Source organism: Daphnia pulex, chromosome 3 (genome assembly GCF_021134715.1).
Source record: "Daphnia pulex isolate KAP4 chromosome 3, ASM2113471v1".
Classification (NCBI taxonomy): Eukaryota; Metazoa; Arthropoda; class Branchiopoda; order Diplostraca; family Daphniidae; genus Daphnia; species Daphnia pulex.
The window spans coordinates 394,689-407,771 of NC_060019.1; the positions used below are offsets into that span (position 1 = coordinate 394,689).

Consider the following 13,083-nt stretch of genomic DNA (forward strand, 5'->3'; position numbering starts at 1 on the left):
TTTTCCATCTATTTTTCTCGGCTTATAACATATAACGAGTACTGGTGTGTAATCTATATATATATAGCCATTATAGATTTTAGCCAGCCAGCTGTGAAACCGGATTGAGAAAGCTTCTTTTCTCTCTCTAATAGAAAAAAGATTGCAGAGCAACCAGCCACTCCCTTATTCGGCTATCCCGACGACGACCGAAATCGATTTGTTTCACGTTTTATTCACCCGACTTATGGTGCAAAAGTGCCGAGTTATTTTCCATCACGGACTGAATGTAACCAAGTTATGGTGTCAGCAGCAGTAGGTAAAAATATCTCTCCGGCAGGTAGAACAAATTCTTCCACCTGATTTCCGTTAAAATATTCAAACATGCTTGACATCATTTTGTAAAAAATAAAACCAGGGCGGGGTTTCCAATAAATTTTTTTGTAATTTAATACATTTTGATTTGATTAAATCCGTGAAAAAACCAAAACTTTCCATTCCGACCGTGCGGATGAACATGTTTGGCTTTCACGAAAAAGAATCGAAAGTCTTGGCGGACGTTGTATATAATCGGCCTGCAACCGCAAATTCATCATCCATCATATAACTTATCAGCCGAAAAAATGGCCAAACGCTTAAAGACATATATTTTAGGCAACAAAAGAAAAAGTGAATCGAATCTTTCCTTACACCGCAATCAAATCTAATAATCGACAGACAATTTCATTTTTTTAAATTTGTTTCTTTATTTCTTCATCGCAATATCAGAGAGACGACCACACAAATTTTCGCACGTCGACCCACAAAAATAGAATTTCAACTTCACACACACACACACAGACACCAACAGAGAGTCACATACACACGCATAATAATTAATAATTTTTCAGGGAAAAGGAATTAAAAAATATTGGTCTTTTGAAAAAGGGGGAGGAGTCATTATTAGATAATAGAATTTCTTTTTTTAAAATTTTTTTTATGTCTGTACAAATTGCCGACATAGACACACTTTAAGATTTCATAAAAAAAAACATAATTTCATATTATTTAAAAATTCACTGGGGGCATTATAATTAATAAAAGGTGCAAAAATTTGTGTGTGTTTATTACAAAACAAAAATAAGTTTGGAATATGAATTTTTAATTAATTAAAAAAAAATTTATAATTTATGGGATTTATTTGTCGGTTCCAGCGGAGTAGTTGTCGTCTTGGCGACGGATGTGGAAGGAGGGACGATGGGGAGCAGTGGAGGTCGGGCGTTGGTAGGATCGATGATCCGCCCAGGAGCTTTAGGATCGTAGTCGTCATTGGCGTAGAAATTGCCGTGCTCCAAACTGTCGTCGTAATCGTAATAATAATAATCGTATTCAATCACCGATTCTTCGCCCTTTTCCTCGACGTAGGGCGTGGCTGTCGTCGTTGACACGCCGATGGATCGGGCGGCCACTGGTGACGCCGATGTCGTCACTTTTCGTCCTTGTTGTTTCTCCTGTTGCTTTTGCTGGTCTTGAATGATTTTCAATTGATTTCTCTGTGGAAATAAGAGTTTTATTTTTAGTCCAATCCGGAATTGTTACCCAAAGTTGATTACAAATTATTTAGAAAGTCGAATATACCTGATGCTCTTGTTGACGTCGCTCGTGCTGGTCAATCACCTGTTGTTGTTTGAGCACCTGGGCGGCCTGCTGCTCCTCCAGGACCATCAGCTGTTTGAGTTGTTGCTCCTGTTGGCGCTTTTGCTGCTCCGACGGCTCCTCAGTTCCGGCCGATAAAGAAGATGTGCCACTGCTTGTTTTATTGGACTCGACGTTGGGCTGGAACAGTTGCAGATTCTTGTCGTAGAAAAAAGTGGACGAACGGCAGTCGATTTCGAACCAGTTGGCACAAATGAAATTCTCCTGGTCGAAAACCGTGTCGTTTGGGCACATGAATTTGAAATCCCTCACCTGTATGCCCAGTCAAAAATATTTAATTAACTTTTTTTCTTGTCTCAATTCGTGCCAAGGAGAATCCAGAAAATAGAAAAAAGGTGCTTCGTGATCGTGACAAGTTCACGAACGAGATTTTCTTGTAGACGCCACTCTCTAGTACATAGCATTTTGGCGAAAAAAAAACAAAAGAGAAACGTCTAGCTCTCTTTAGAAGCCCCCATTCCCATCCCCTACAACAGCAGCGTGACCGACTAGATAATAGGCCGAGCTCACAAACAACACGCACGAAAACAATGGGTTAATTTCCCTCCAGCTCGCAACGTGAAAAATATGATTTTCTGTTTTTTCCCTTTCACTTTTGCCCTTTGTACACCTGTGTAGTAGTAGCAGCAGCTCCCATAATCCACCAGTGTACCTGTACAAACGAAATTTGGAGGGGCTCTGCTTTCGTGCAAGTTGACCTGCTTGGTAGACACGACACGAATTGCGCTCCCGTCGTGAATTTCCCCTTTCACGAATGTTGGAGAAATATTTCACGCAGATGAGCCAATTCATAATAAGAATAATATAAGACGACCTCGTATACCTTTCCCTCTCCCAGGTATATTTTTCCAGGTAGAGAGAACCTTTCACTTGTCTATACAACAACAACAACAGCCGCATGTTGTTGTTGTTTGATATTCAAATGAGACTTACGTCATTCTCGTCGACTTGGACGCAAACGTGAAACATTTGACAGTCGGCGTCGGGATCGGCGTAGTAGCCGCCGACGACTTTACCGGCGCACGTGAACGACGTCTCGGGCATGTGGTCGTGATTGTAATTGGGCGGACGACGGACGGCGCCCAACGCCGGATTCACGCTCCAGCTCAACACGCCCAATGCCAACAAACCTGTAAAATACCCAAACAAAATAAAAATGTAATTTCTCCCGACTGAGAGAGCGGGATAATTCAAAAAGCATTTTGAAATCAATCAAACGAATCCAGTAAAAAGAAAATGGGAATAAACTAAAAAAGAAAAATTAGAAAATTCCCGAAAAAAAGTGAACCGCGAAATTGTTTTTGGTACTATGGGAACCAGGTAAGAAAAATGGGGTCCATTCCTTCCGGGAAAAACATATTTGTCATAGCAGGTCAAAATAAAATTAAATAAAAAATTTTTAAGTTTTTAATTACCGAAAAGGAACTGTTGATGGCCGGGTGATGAGGTCCTTCCCATTGTACACGCAGTGCCCCCCTCCTTAATTTTCGTTGAAAATTCTTATGTCCTTGTTGGGTTGTTGTTGTTGTTGTTGGGTTGTTGTTGGTTTAGTTTTACCGTTCCATTAGATCTCGGGTGGATCTCTCGCCGTTGCGGAAAAATTCTCTACACAATAAAAATAAAAATAAACAGGTGAGAAATTTACACGACCGACATTTTGCCTAATTATAAATTTATTTTTTCCTCCCGTCGACAGCAGATGGTAAAAAATTAGGAAATCACGAACCAATTAACCGATATGTTTTTTTTCCCCTACTGCATGACCGAATTTTTCAATATTTGATTTCCAATTTAAAGGCAATTTGAACTTTCACTTGACCCATTGCAAAGAAGAAATTAATTTTTCCGACCATCTTGTTTCCAGCCGATGCACGAAACAACGTGATGAGCGAAAGTTTGAAAAAATAGACTGGATTATCATCAGGCAATCGAGCGTGTCTGATCTCTTACAGGTTTATTTTATTCGGTCAAAGAGAAAAATGTACAAGGATGGGGTCTCTCCTCTCTCTTTTTCTAACAGAGTCCGAAATGTCTATAACCCAGTTAATATTTGATTATTATTTCACGCTGAAAATTTCCGTCCAGTGAAAGGAACTACTACCCCTTGCGGGAGAGAAGATCTGGGTCAATCGTGATAAAAAGAGACCCCCTTTTTTATATTCTAATGAATCAAAATGTAAAGCACACTGAACTTGGCCATCCAACACACACACACACACACACACTACTACCAGTGTGTGTACTACATAGAGGGGAAAGAGAGTGTGAGGGGAGAGAGACTACTGACCCGCTTCGTGACCCACACCTGTTTTCACCTGGTGGCGGAGATTCCAAACATTCCACAGGTAACAAAATCAAATCGTCGCCCAGCCAATGTGTGAAAAACGTCTGATTGGCCAATTGAGGTTACAACGTCCAAGTGGAACGAAAATATCTCGGCAGAATTAAAAGAAATTGATTGAAAACTGGATGGGTCACGACTATAGAACTCGGCGTGAAAGTCGTGAAAAAAAAGAAGGTCGCAACCCTCAGCCCAAATTTTCACCATTTCGGTTCCAGTCGGGAAACGTTTTTCTTTTACTTTGCGGCCATTGATTTTATTTCCAGTCGACAAAATATGTTTCTCTCTCTCGAGAATAAACAAGAGGAGAAAATGTCTCGGGAGAAAGCCCTCCATAATAATCATCATTATTATGATTATTGCTGTGGCTACCCATGCGTGAAAATGATATCTTTTCTTTCTTTTTTCTCGGGAAAAATTCTGCACAATTTTTTTTATTTTTAACGCACCTTTTTTATTTCGTATTGACGTTTCTCTTTACGATTTGATGACGACGACGAATGTTGTATCCATTCACTGCTGATATAATATAATCCCTTACTGCAATAACAACAACGCCATCATCGTCTAGCGGCCGGAAGCGATCCGTTGTTATTTATCACCCCCGCAAGGCACTTTGCACCCCCACACACTCAAACACTACACACACTACACACTACACACACACAACCATGCGAGTTGAAAAATATTTATCCACACCACTTAAAACTCAAAACAACGATATGTTGGAACCAACGTCGATCGAACGATTTCTGCAACTGGCACAATTGGCTAAAAATTTTCACTGTGCACACACACTACACACAACACCAAAAAATGAACGAAATATATTATATAAAAACGTGCGTGCGAACCGGTTGACGATCTACCGACTACTGGAGCTGCTACCTGCTGGGTGCTGTGTAGAGTTGTTGGTGTTGTGTGTGTGTGACTCTCTAAAACAGCGCCAGGAGCACTGGAACACTGGAACAGCAACCACAGAATAAAAGCGGAACACACACACCATCCTGGTGCATATAGTGAAAGTAGAGCGACTTGTTACCTTTCTCTCTTCTTCTTCTTTGGCTTTTTAGCTTCTTCTTCATGAGCAGAAATAAATATTCCTTGCAGAATCTTGTTTTGGGCTGCTGCTGCTGCAGACGCCGCCATCTTTTTTCGATCGAATGTAAAATTCTTAGAGAATCGTCTGCACTGCAGGTGTGGAATCACCGCGCCAAGGACTTTTTCACAATCTTTTTTTTGCGGTATTCATCATCATTATTTAGAGATAATAATCACGGTGGCAATTTGGCCTCGACTGGCAAGATCATCATCAAAAATTGACATGTAGTTTGGCAGCGGTTGGTGGTGGTGTTGTTCGTCAATTTCTTGCAATCAACTTTCCCTCTTCTTCTTCTTCTTCTTGCTGGGCCTCATTGAAGATGAAAAGTTCACGAGCTCAACTGTCGAGAAGAAGAATTTCACGACCTGAATTCCTCATCCCTTTCAAATCTTAACCGATTGCTGCTGCAGCTCAAACGACGGTTCATTGCACCTTTCTTTTATTTTTAAAAAAGACTCGAGCGTTTGCCATTTTTGCCACTAGGTGGCCATCCAGTCAGCGCTAGGTGGCTACACGTATCTCTGTTGTTATCACAGTCACGTCTTCTGCTGCTCTTCTGTGTGAATGAAACAACCGTCTTGTTTTAGAGATATAAAAATATTGTTTTCTTATCTCATGCTGAAATTGTATATGTAAAAACTCCCCGCCCCCTTGCTGCATTCGGGACACACATGAATCGGCGTATTCGTTAGTCTCGGAAATGAATAACAACGTGATGAACAAAGAGGCTATTCAACTGCTGAACGCCGCCAGCAGTGACAGCGAATCTGCATCTGATTTGCAATTCGCCTTGGCCCCACAACCGACGATACAAGTGAGAAGAAAGATTCGTACGAAAAGGTTAGTTGATGAATAAGAATTTCTCCTTGTTTTCCATCAACTCATTCTCCAACGATTGACAGGAAGCAGAGACGAGGAGATGCAGGAAGTGGATCTCAGTCCCCGACTCTGTCTCAGTTGCCTTGTTCTTTCTTCAACATCTTGAAAATCGCATCCATTTCGTTTGCCATTGGAGGCACTCTAGTCATCGGCTGGATAGTCATGCTCCTCCACACAGAAGTGCAGCAGCTCTCTGACAAATTGGCCAACGGTACACACAATAGAATTCTCTGTCCCAACCTGCATGTTAATCATTCCGAGTGCTTTTTCTAGTACCCACATCTTACGATGACGAAACCATTTTGGGTCTGAAGAGAACCATCAAGGAACTGGGCTTGAACCAGTCTTACCATTACTACGTCCTTCAAAACTACTCTCGAGGTCTGGAGGTCTTCCGTCAACAAATTACGTCCGTGACATCTGACGTCAGTAATATCAAAGACAGCCTGAAAGAGGCCCCTCAAATGTTGAACATTGGCAAAGAGTTGGATTCGTTGAAATCCTCTTTGGCCACTTACGGTGCCACCATATCCGATTTGAAGCTCAGTCTGGCCGAATTGAAAGAATCGCCAACGTCATCGACTGGCGCCCAGCTGGAAGCCTTAAACGCCACCCTGCAGGCCAGACTGGATTTCATTACCGAAGATTTGCACCATCACCACGTATGACTCGACAGAAAACAAAAATGTGTGTCAGTGATTTTCTATTTTCCTTTTTTAAATTTTACAGGGTATCATTACCTCACTTCAAAATGCAACGGAACGTCTTTCTGCTCAGATTCCATCCGCAAATATTCCCCAAAGAGTCGACGCTATCCATTCAGCCCTGGCCAAACTGGAAGCTCAGCAAAAGAATACGACTGTCACTCTGAGCTACGCCATGGAACTTTTACATCAAATAGTAACAAACTCTTCTGGATGATAATCACCGGTTGACTTAAAAAATTCCCTTTCGTAGATATGCCATAACAAACTCAATTTTTATAATTTAAAATTTGGATAGTAGTTGCCAACTTGACAAACCTTTATTTTAACTAGTCCCTTTTTAAATAATAGCTTTGTCTTTTTGTCGCGCTCAAAAAATACAATTGAATTTTTTTTTGTTTTTTCAAAAAAATCCGTGATTGGTTGATGGAGAAACTTGTGCGTGTTGTTTTTGGTTCTTTTTCTTTTCAGTGGATGACGCCCAACTCGCGGCCGACAGAAATGAAAGCCTCGATGGTCCGGTCGATGTCGTCAAACGAATGAGCAGCCGAGATTTGCACGCGAATTCGTGCTTTCCCTTTAGGTACCACAGGATAGCTGAATCCAATCACGTAGATCCCTCGACCTGTCAATAACCCCCGGATGGATTATTTTTTTACTTTTTCTGATAATTATTATTAGGGTTACTTACTAAGCATCCGCTCGGCCATGGTAGAAGCTAATTTAGCGTCCTCCAAGAAAACTGGGCAGATGGGATGATTCTCGCCCAAGATTTTGAATCCAGCCGATGTCATCCCTTGGCGGAATCGTGTCGTGTTAGCCGCCACTTTTTGTGATAATCCTGATCCTCCCATGACCAATTCCAGGGCCTTTTTCAAAAACAAAAGAAAAGTTGTTTTTCAAAAGAAAAGGTAAACAAACTTTTGTTTAAAAAAGTTGTCGTGCCGCAGTGCAACTGCAGGGCTAACCCCCCCCTTAAAAAAAAAGTCCCGAGTCACGCCATTTTCAACTACGTTACAGTCCCGACACTATCAGCTGTAAACTTTTTTTTCTTTTGAAAAGTCACAGGAAATATATCTACAATAAGTTTTAAAATGTTTAGTAGTAAGAAAAACCTTTTGAGCTACGGCGACGACCGGCGGCGGAAGTGAATTGGAGAAAAGGTACGGCCTGGATCGTTGTCGTAGAAGGTGAATCAATTCTTTGGGGCCGGTCGTGTAGCCACCGGCCGCTCCACCCAAAGCTTTGCCCAGAGTTGAATTAATGATGTCAACTCGGTTGGTAAGACCGAAATATTCCTCCGTTCCCCTTTGTTACATTTATAACAAGTTATGCATGAAATTTGACACTATCCGAAATCGGCGGTTATTTAAATTACCTGCCGGTGGCGCCGAAAAAACCGGTGGCGTGACATTCGTCGATAAAGATCATTGAATTGTACTGGTCAGCCAACTGTCCAATTTCTTTCAACGGTACCACGTTGCCGTCCATGCTAAACACTCCATCCGTCACAATCAGTCGCATTCGTGAATTTTGGCTTTCCTTTAATTTCTCTTCCAAATCTAAACCGCATTTGAATTGGGAAAGTGAATGGAAATTTGATTTGATTTGATTGACTAATCACCAGCCATGTCCTTGTGTTTGTAACGCAATTTCTTAGCCTTGCAGAGCCGGATGCCGTCGATGATGGAAGCGTGATTAAGTTCGTCTGAAATGACGGCGTCATCGGGAGTGAGAAGGACCTCGAAAAGTCCGGCATTGGCATCGAAACAGCTCGGGTAGAGAATGGCGTCTTCGCGGCCGTGAAATTCCGCAATCTTCTTCTCCAACACCTTTTCTTATATAATTATAAACATTCGTTTATAATTTATTATTCAAATAGAGAAAGTGTGGACATGTGTTTTTTTCCTAGAAGCAGACCTTGTGAATGTCCTGAGTTCCGCAAATGAAACGAACGCTGCTCAGTCCCGCTCCGTAATTATCTAAAGCTTCTTTCTATTTTCACGAAATTTTAATTAAAAAAATCTTTTGTCTTCAACAGGAAATATTTCTAGGAAAAATAACACTTACGCCGGCTTGGATAACATCTGGATGGCTCTAATAGAAAAATGAAATTAAACTGAATTAAATATGAAGATATATCATTAATGTAATACCGAAAGGCCCAGGTAATTATTAGCACAGAAATTGAGTAGAGGTTGAAGCTGTCCTTGAACTTGAACAGTGACAGCCTGTTTGGACGTAATGACTCTTTCGTGTTTAAAAGTTCCAGCCTGACGAATCGAGTCCAGTTCGTTTTCCAACAGCTGACGGGCAGCTGCCAGGGCCGAACTGTTACGCGAATAACTCAAATTCTTCTTCTTCACCAGCAAATGCCATCCCGATCGACCTTTTTATGTTAAACAAAATGAAAATTTCTTTAAATTATACGAAATAATTCATTCTCAGACCTGCTGCTGCTTGGAACATTGTTGCGTGACTGAATCGACTGCTGCCGATATATCTGCGCAGCTGAGACAGCCCCGGCAATGTTCCAAAAACCCCAAAGTCTATTTTAGGTTGTACATAACCCTCCCTCCCACCTCGTTCGTTTTGTTTTACAGGCCAACAACAGACGACGACGGCGTCAAAGTCTAATTATCAAAGTCAGCTGTTTTTCTACAAAATATAAAGTTATCGATCCTGGAAAAGAAGGTGATATCGTGTACACGGCATTCGTATAAAAGGTAAGATATAATAATCGATCAAGCAGCTATAAACGCGCGGTAATAGTTTCCCATGTTTGACTCTTTTATACGTCAGTTTATATCAACTTTGTTTTCTTTTATTATTAGGGCGGGAAAATTTATGATTTGAAACAACTTTTGAACTGGAATAGGCCATCACACAAACAAGTCGGTTAAACACGCAACAATGTTATATTGGCGCGATATTCGATTGGCTAAAATGGATAGCTGTTTAAAAGGTATTAACTTTTGTTAGATAATGAAGGTAAATGCTGACTCATCGAGTTTGAATGTTTGCTTGTATTCCGATCGAACGTAGGTTTGAACATTGGTTGCGTGGGCAACTCGTCAGTTATTATTCAACAGCTGTCCCATGAGGGGGGGGGGGGACTATTCACCCCCCCTCGAAACGTTGTTGCCCACCCAGGTGTGCGCAGGTGCGCCCTGGAACACACGAACGTGATGGGGGGAGAAAAAAGAAGGAAATTGTACTAGTCTCATTTTTATTTGTGTGTTAGTCGATGCTAGAACGTCGGTCAAGGATGGCGTCGTCGGAACTTCGGCGACCGAAATCGGCCAATCCCAATCGGAGATTACGGACAGCAACGCACAAAGTGACCGATCCTCGAGTCCGTCCCGAACAACCGGCAGCCGAAAGAGAAGAGTCTTCCGAGTACCACAATTTGAACGAATCGCTCTCCGTTTGGACCAACGATTCTCTGCTGGAAGAGGTCGATCCTGGACAGCAGAGGCCATCCGCCGCCTCGGGCAAACAGCAGCGGACGCCGTCGCCCACGTCATCGACATACGATTCGCTGATGACTTTCGAGTGCATTCAAAAGGCCAGTGCTTTGCGTGTATTGGCCAAAACACTTGACAGACAGCGTGACGTCTTGCAGCAGGCCAGCAGCAGCAGCAGCGGTGGGAACGGGAGCAGCACTGCAACGGGAGATTCGGCTGACTCCCGAAAAACCACACCCCCGCCAAGGAAATTGCGGCCTTTGGGACGTGAATACAGCGGTCCTTTCTAAAACAAAACAACAATTTGATTTTTAAATTTTATTTTTTGTTCATTTTGATTTTTGCGGGTTGTACACACACAGTCAAGGTCCAATGAAAAAGACGCCAGTTTTATCGTGAATATATATACAATGTGAAATAGCGTACTGATGTTAACGTGATGTTCAACATCACGAACTGGCGAATTTCGCTTTTTTGTGTTAGCTCTGCTGGTGAGTTGAGGGAGGGGGCGAGCTTTATATCCATCACGTGTTACTGAAACATATAACGCCAGCATGAGCTGGGGGTGCGTGACAACAAGTCGTGATTCACTGCTGAGAACGGAGTAGCTATACTAAGAAATTTAAGTTTCTACGACATATTTCCACTGCGGCTGAATCGTTTGAGTGTAATCTGAAATTAACTTTTTTTTGTACACGATCAAAATGATGAATGCGTCTTTTGTGGAAAGTTTACATTATTATTCTCGAGTGTTGGCAACGTTGCTAGATTATTGTTTACGTTTTCTTGGCCAATTCGTGTGTCGTCTGCTGCTACTGCGTTGTGGAATTGAATGTCAAGTGTCAGAATCCAAGGGGGGCGTACACACACACATCGTTGGATGAAGGGTCACGACAACTTTCAAGAATTGATTCAACATGACTGTAGCACAATCTCGTAAAAGTGGACTACAATGGCCTATTGCCATCTGTGAGTTATTAAATTCCCATATTTTATGGATTTTTAAAAGTTGACACACTTTTGTTTTTCTATAGGTCTTCTTTTACCCCTAGTCTTGACTGGTTGCGGCGGAAGTGAATTAAGTTGTATCCCTCACGATGTTCTAGTCCATATTGGTGGCGAAACGGATGTAGTCTTGTCTCTCAGGTATGTTATTTGCATATTTTTATTTTGGTTCATGACGTGTATTGTTTTTTCATCAGCGGTTTTAATGATTCCGTGGAGATTTACCCTCTGTACGAACCTGCCAGTGCAGCAGAGAAGATAACCAATCTGGGAAATCTGACTCTTTATGGAAATCCAGATGGACTGAATCTTAGTTTGACAATTCATGCTGTTCATGGCGGTCATGTCACTGTATACTTTAATGCTACAACCTCAGCCATAAAGTGAGTTGTTATTATTCTCTTGGATTTTTCAAATCACTAAATAACTTGTGACTTTCTATTTTCTGACTAGTGATGACGCTGCATATGTCAGGGTGACCATTATTCATTCTGATGAAGTCTTCTTTGTATGCATTGCTGTTGGGTGGATCTACTTTGTCGCCTGGTCTGTTTCATTTTATCCCCAAATCTATGAAAACTTTAAGAGAAAATGGTGAGTGAGCCTACTATTATCTTATCAGTACAAGTTATCAAGTGCTAATTGCTTTCCAATTGTTACTGTTTGCCATAGTGTTGTGGGTTTAAACTTGGATTATGTTGTCCTCAATGTCCTTGGCCATTTTGTGTATGGAATGTTTAATTTGGGTCTCTATTGGATACCGAGCGTTCAGGTATGTTGAACCACATTTGCGGTTATTTTATCAGTATAATCAAAGAACTTTCAACATTTCAGCTCCAATATTACGAAATCCATCCAATGGGCGTTATCCCGGTCCAGACAAATGACGTCGTATTTTCAGTGCACGCTACCGTTTTCTCTATTCTAACTGCCATACAGTGTATAATCTATGAGGTATAAGCTATCAATTGATACGTCAGAATATCATTTATTATTTGATATCTATTTTTTAGAGAGGAGACCAAAAAGTATCGCCCTACACTTGGGCGTTTATCGGTGCCTCATCCGGCTTCATTTTCTTTAGCACTATAGCTGCAATCACTTACAGTATTACCTATCTGTCTCTCCTCTACTATTGCTCCTACGTCAAGCTGTTAGTAACTCTAATCAAATACATCCCTCAGGTATTTCTATCTCGATGACAAATTACAATAATGATGGGAGTGATAACGTTTAAATTAATTGTTGAAGGCTCACCTGAACTACAAACGACAAAGCACCGTGGGATATTCGATTGGCGGAGTGCTACTTGACATTACCGGGGGATTGTTGAGCGTCCTCCAAATGTTTCTATTGGCATATAATAACGGTATGCATTCTTAATGAATTATTGGTTTAACTAGAAATTTTATTCATTCATTTTGATGAATTCTAGATGACTGGGATTCCTTGTTTGGTGATCCCACCAAATTCGGACTGGGTCTCTTCTCTGTCATGTTCGATTTGCTCTTCATCGTCCAACACTACGTTCTCTATCGGTTCGTAGTACTCTAATTAATTATTAACAAAGATGTTTCTAAATCATGGTTATCTTGTTTTCACAGGAACAACGACCCATCTCCGGTTTATCTTCCGATCAATCGCGACGATTATCTGCCGATTGACGACGATCGTAGCACCCCATCTATAATGGCATAATGGGTACATTTCCCCCCTTTTTTTAATATTCTAGTTTAATATTGCCACTCGATTTCCATTCTCAATATTCTCGCTGTTAAGATCTCGGTGTCTAATTGATTATTGCCGTATAAACTATAGAGCTCATTGGAAATATATATCTCTTAGCGAGTCCTCAACTGGAAGACAAGCGCTTCTTTTTAAACAGTTAATTGCAAAATTTCTTTTTAAATG

The 13,083-nt window shown here is 41.3% G+C and overlaps 5 protein-coding genes across 10 annotated transcripts; 3 read left to right on the top strand and 2 right to left on the bottom strand.

The window, feature by feature from the left end:
• Positions 1 to 920: 920 nt before the first annotated feature.
• Positions 921 to 5,175, bottom strand: LOC124190740 (polyhomeotic-like protein 1). Of its 2 annotated transcripts, none has more exons than XM_046583566.1 (5): positions 5,058 to 5,175; positions 3,090 to 3,279; positions 2,608 to 2,804; positions 1,597 to 1,926; positions 921 to 1,511 (listed from the first exon to the last, which is right to left on the bottom strand). In XM_046583566.1, exons 2-5 carry the CDS (start codon positions 3,130 to 3,132, stop codon positions 1,140 to 1,142), a joined length of 942 nt encoding a protein of 313 aa, XP_046439522.1. In that variant the 5' UTR covers positions 3,133 to 3,279; positions 5,058 to 5,175; the 3' UTR covers positions 921 to 1,139. The 2 variants fall into 2 exon arrangements, with proteins under 2 accessions (XP_046439522.1, XP_046439523.1); XM_046583567.1 differs by lacking the exon at positions 5,058 to 5,175 and adding an exon at positions 4,465 to 4,817.
• A 363-nt stretch (positions 5,176 to 5,538) lies between these two features.
• LOC124190741 lies at positions 5,539 to 6,917 on the top strand. Its single transcript, XM_046583568.1, has 4 exons — positions 5,539 to 5,957; positions 6,020 to 6,207; positions 6,270 to 6,658; positions 6,726 to 6,917. The coding sequence occupies exons 1-4, from the start codon at positions 5,818 to 5,820 to the stop codon at positions 6,915 to 6,917; spliced, it is 909 nt and encodes a 302-aa protein (XP_046439524.1). The 5' UTR covers positions 5,539 to 5,817.
• Positions 6,918 to 7,001: 84 nt separating this feature from the next.
• Positions 7,002 to 9,270, bottom strand: LOC124190737 (2-amino-3-ketobutyrate coenzyme A ligase, mitochondrial-like). The gene is made up of 9 exons (XM_046583563.1): positions 9,151 to 9,270; positions 8,857 to 9,089; positions 8,771 to 8,797; positions 8,621 to 8,695; positions 8,325 to 8,532; positions 8,079 to 8,262; positions 7,816 to 8,008; positions 7,392 to 7,569; positions 7,002 to 7,325 (listed from the first exon to the last, which is right to left on the bottom strand). Exons 1-9 carry the CDS (start codon positions 9,167 to 9,169, stop codon positions 7,168 to 7,170), a joined length of 1,275 nt encoding a protein of 424 aa, XP_046439519.1. The 5' UTR covers positions 9,170 to 9,270; the 3' UTR covers positions 7,002 to 7,167.
• LOC124190742 lies at positions 9,088 to 10,589 on the top strand. Of its 4 annotated transcripts, none has more exons than XR_006873058.1 (2): positions 9,088 to 9,426; positions 9,535 to 9,630. XR_006873058.1 is itself a non-coding variant. In XM_046583570.1 (2 exons), the coding sequence occupies exon 2, from the start codon at positions 9,948 to 9,950 to the stop codon at positions 10,455 to 10,457; it is 510 nt and encodes a 169-aa protein (XP_046439526.1). In that variant the 5' UTR covers positions 9,088 to 9,426; positions 9,945 to 9,947; the 3' UTR covers positions 10,458 to 10,589. The 4 variants fall into 4 exon arrangements, 3 of the variants coding, with proteins under 3 accessions (XP_046439526.1, XP_046439525.1, XP_046439527.1); XM_046583570.1 differs by lacking the exon at positions 9,535 to 9,630 and adding an exon at positions 9,945 to 10,589; XM_046583569.1 differs by lacking the exons at positions 9,088 to 9,426; positions 9,535 to 9,630 and adding exons at positions 9,635 to 9,691; positions 9,945 to 10,589.
• Positions 10,590 to 10,838: 249 nt separating this feature from the next.
• On the top strand, positions 10,839 to 13,054 carry LOC124190738 (cystinosin-like). 2 transcript variants are annotated; one of them, XM_046583564.1, is made up of 11 exons: positions 10,839 to 11,136; positions 11,202 to 11,313; positions 11,370 to 11,555; positions 11,626 to 11,766; positions 11,845 to 11,944; positions 12,007 to 12,126; positions 12,186 to 12,356; positions 12,424 to 12,541; positions 12,608 to 12,710; positions 12,777 to 12,873; positions 12,952 to 13,054. In XM_046583564.1, the coding sequence occupies exons 1-10, from the start codon at positions 11,085 to 11,087 to the stop codon at positions 12,868 to 12,870; spliced, it is 1,197 nt and encodes a 398-aa protein (XP_046439520.1). In that variant the 5' UTR covers positions 10,839 to 11,084; the 3' UTR covers positions 12,871 to 12,873; positions 12,952 to 13,054. The 2 variants fall into 2 exon arrangements, with proteins under 2 accessions (XP_046439520.1, XP_046439521.1); XM_046583565.1 differs by having other exon boundaries at positions 12,991 to 13,054.
• The last annotated feature ends 29 nt before the right edge of the window (positions 13,055 to 13,083 follow it).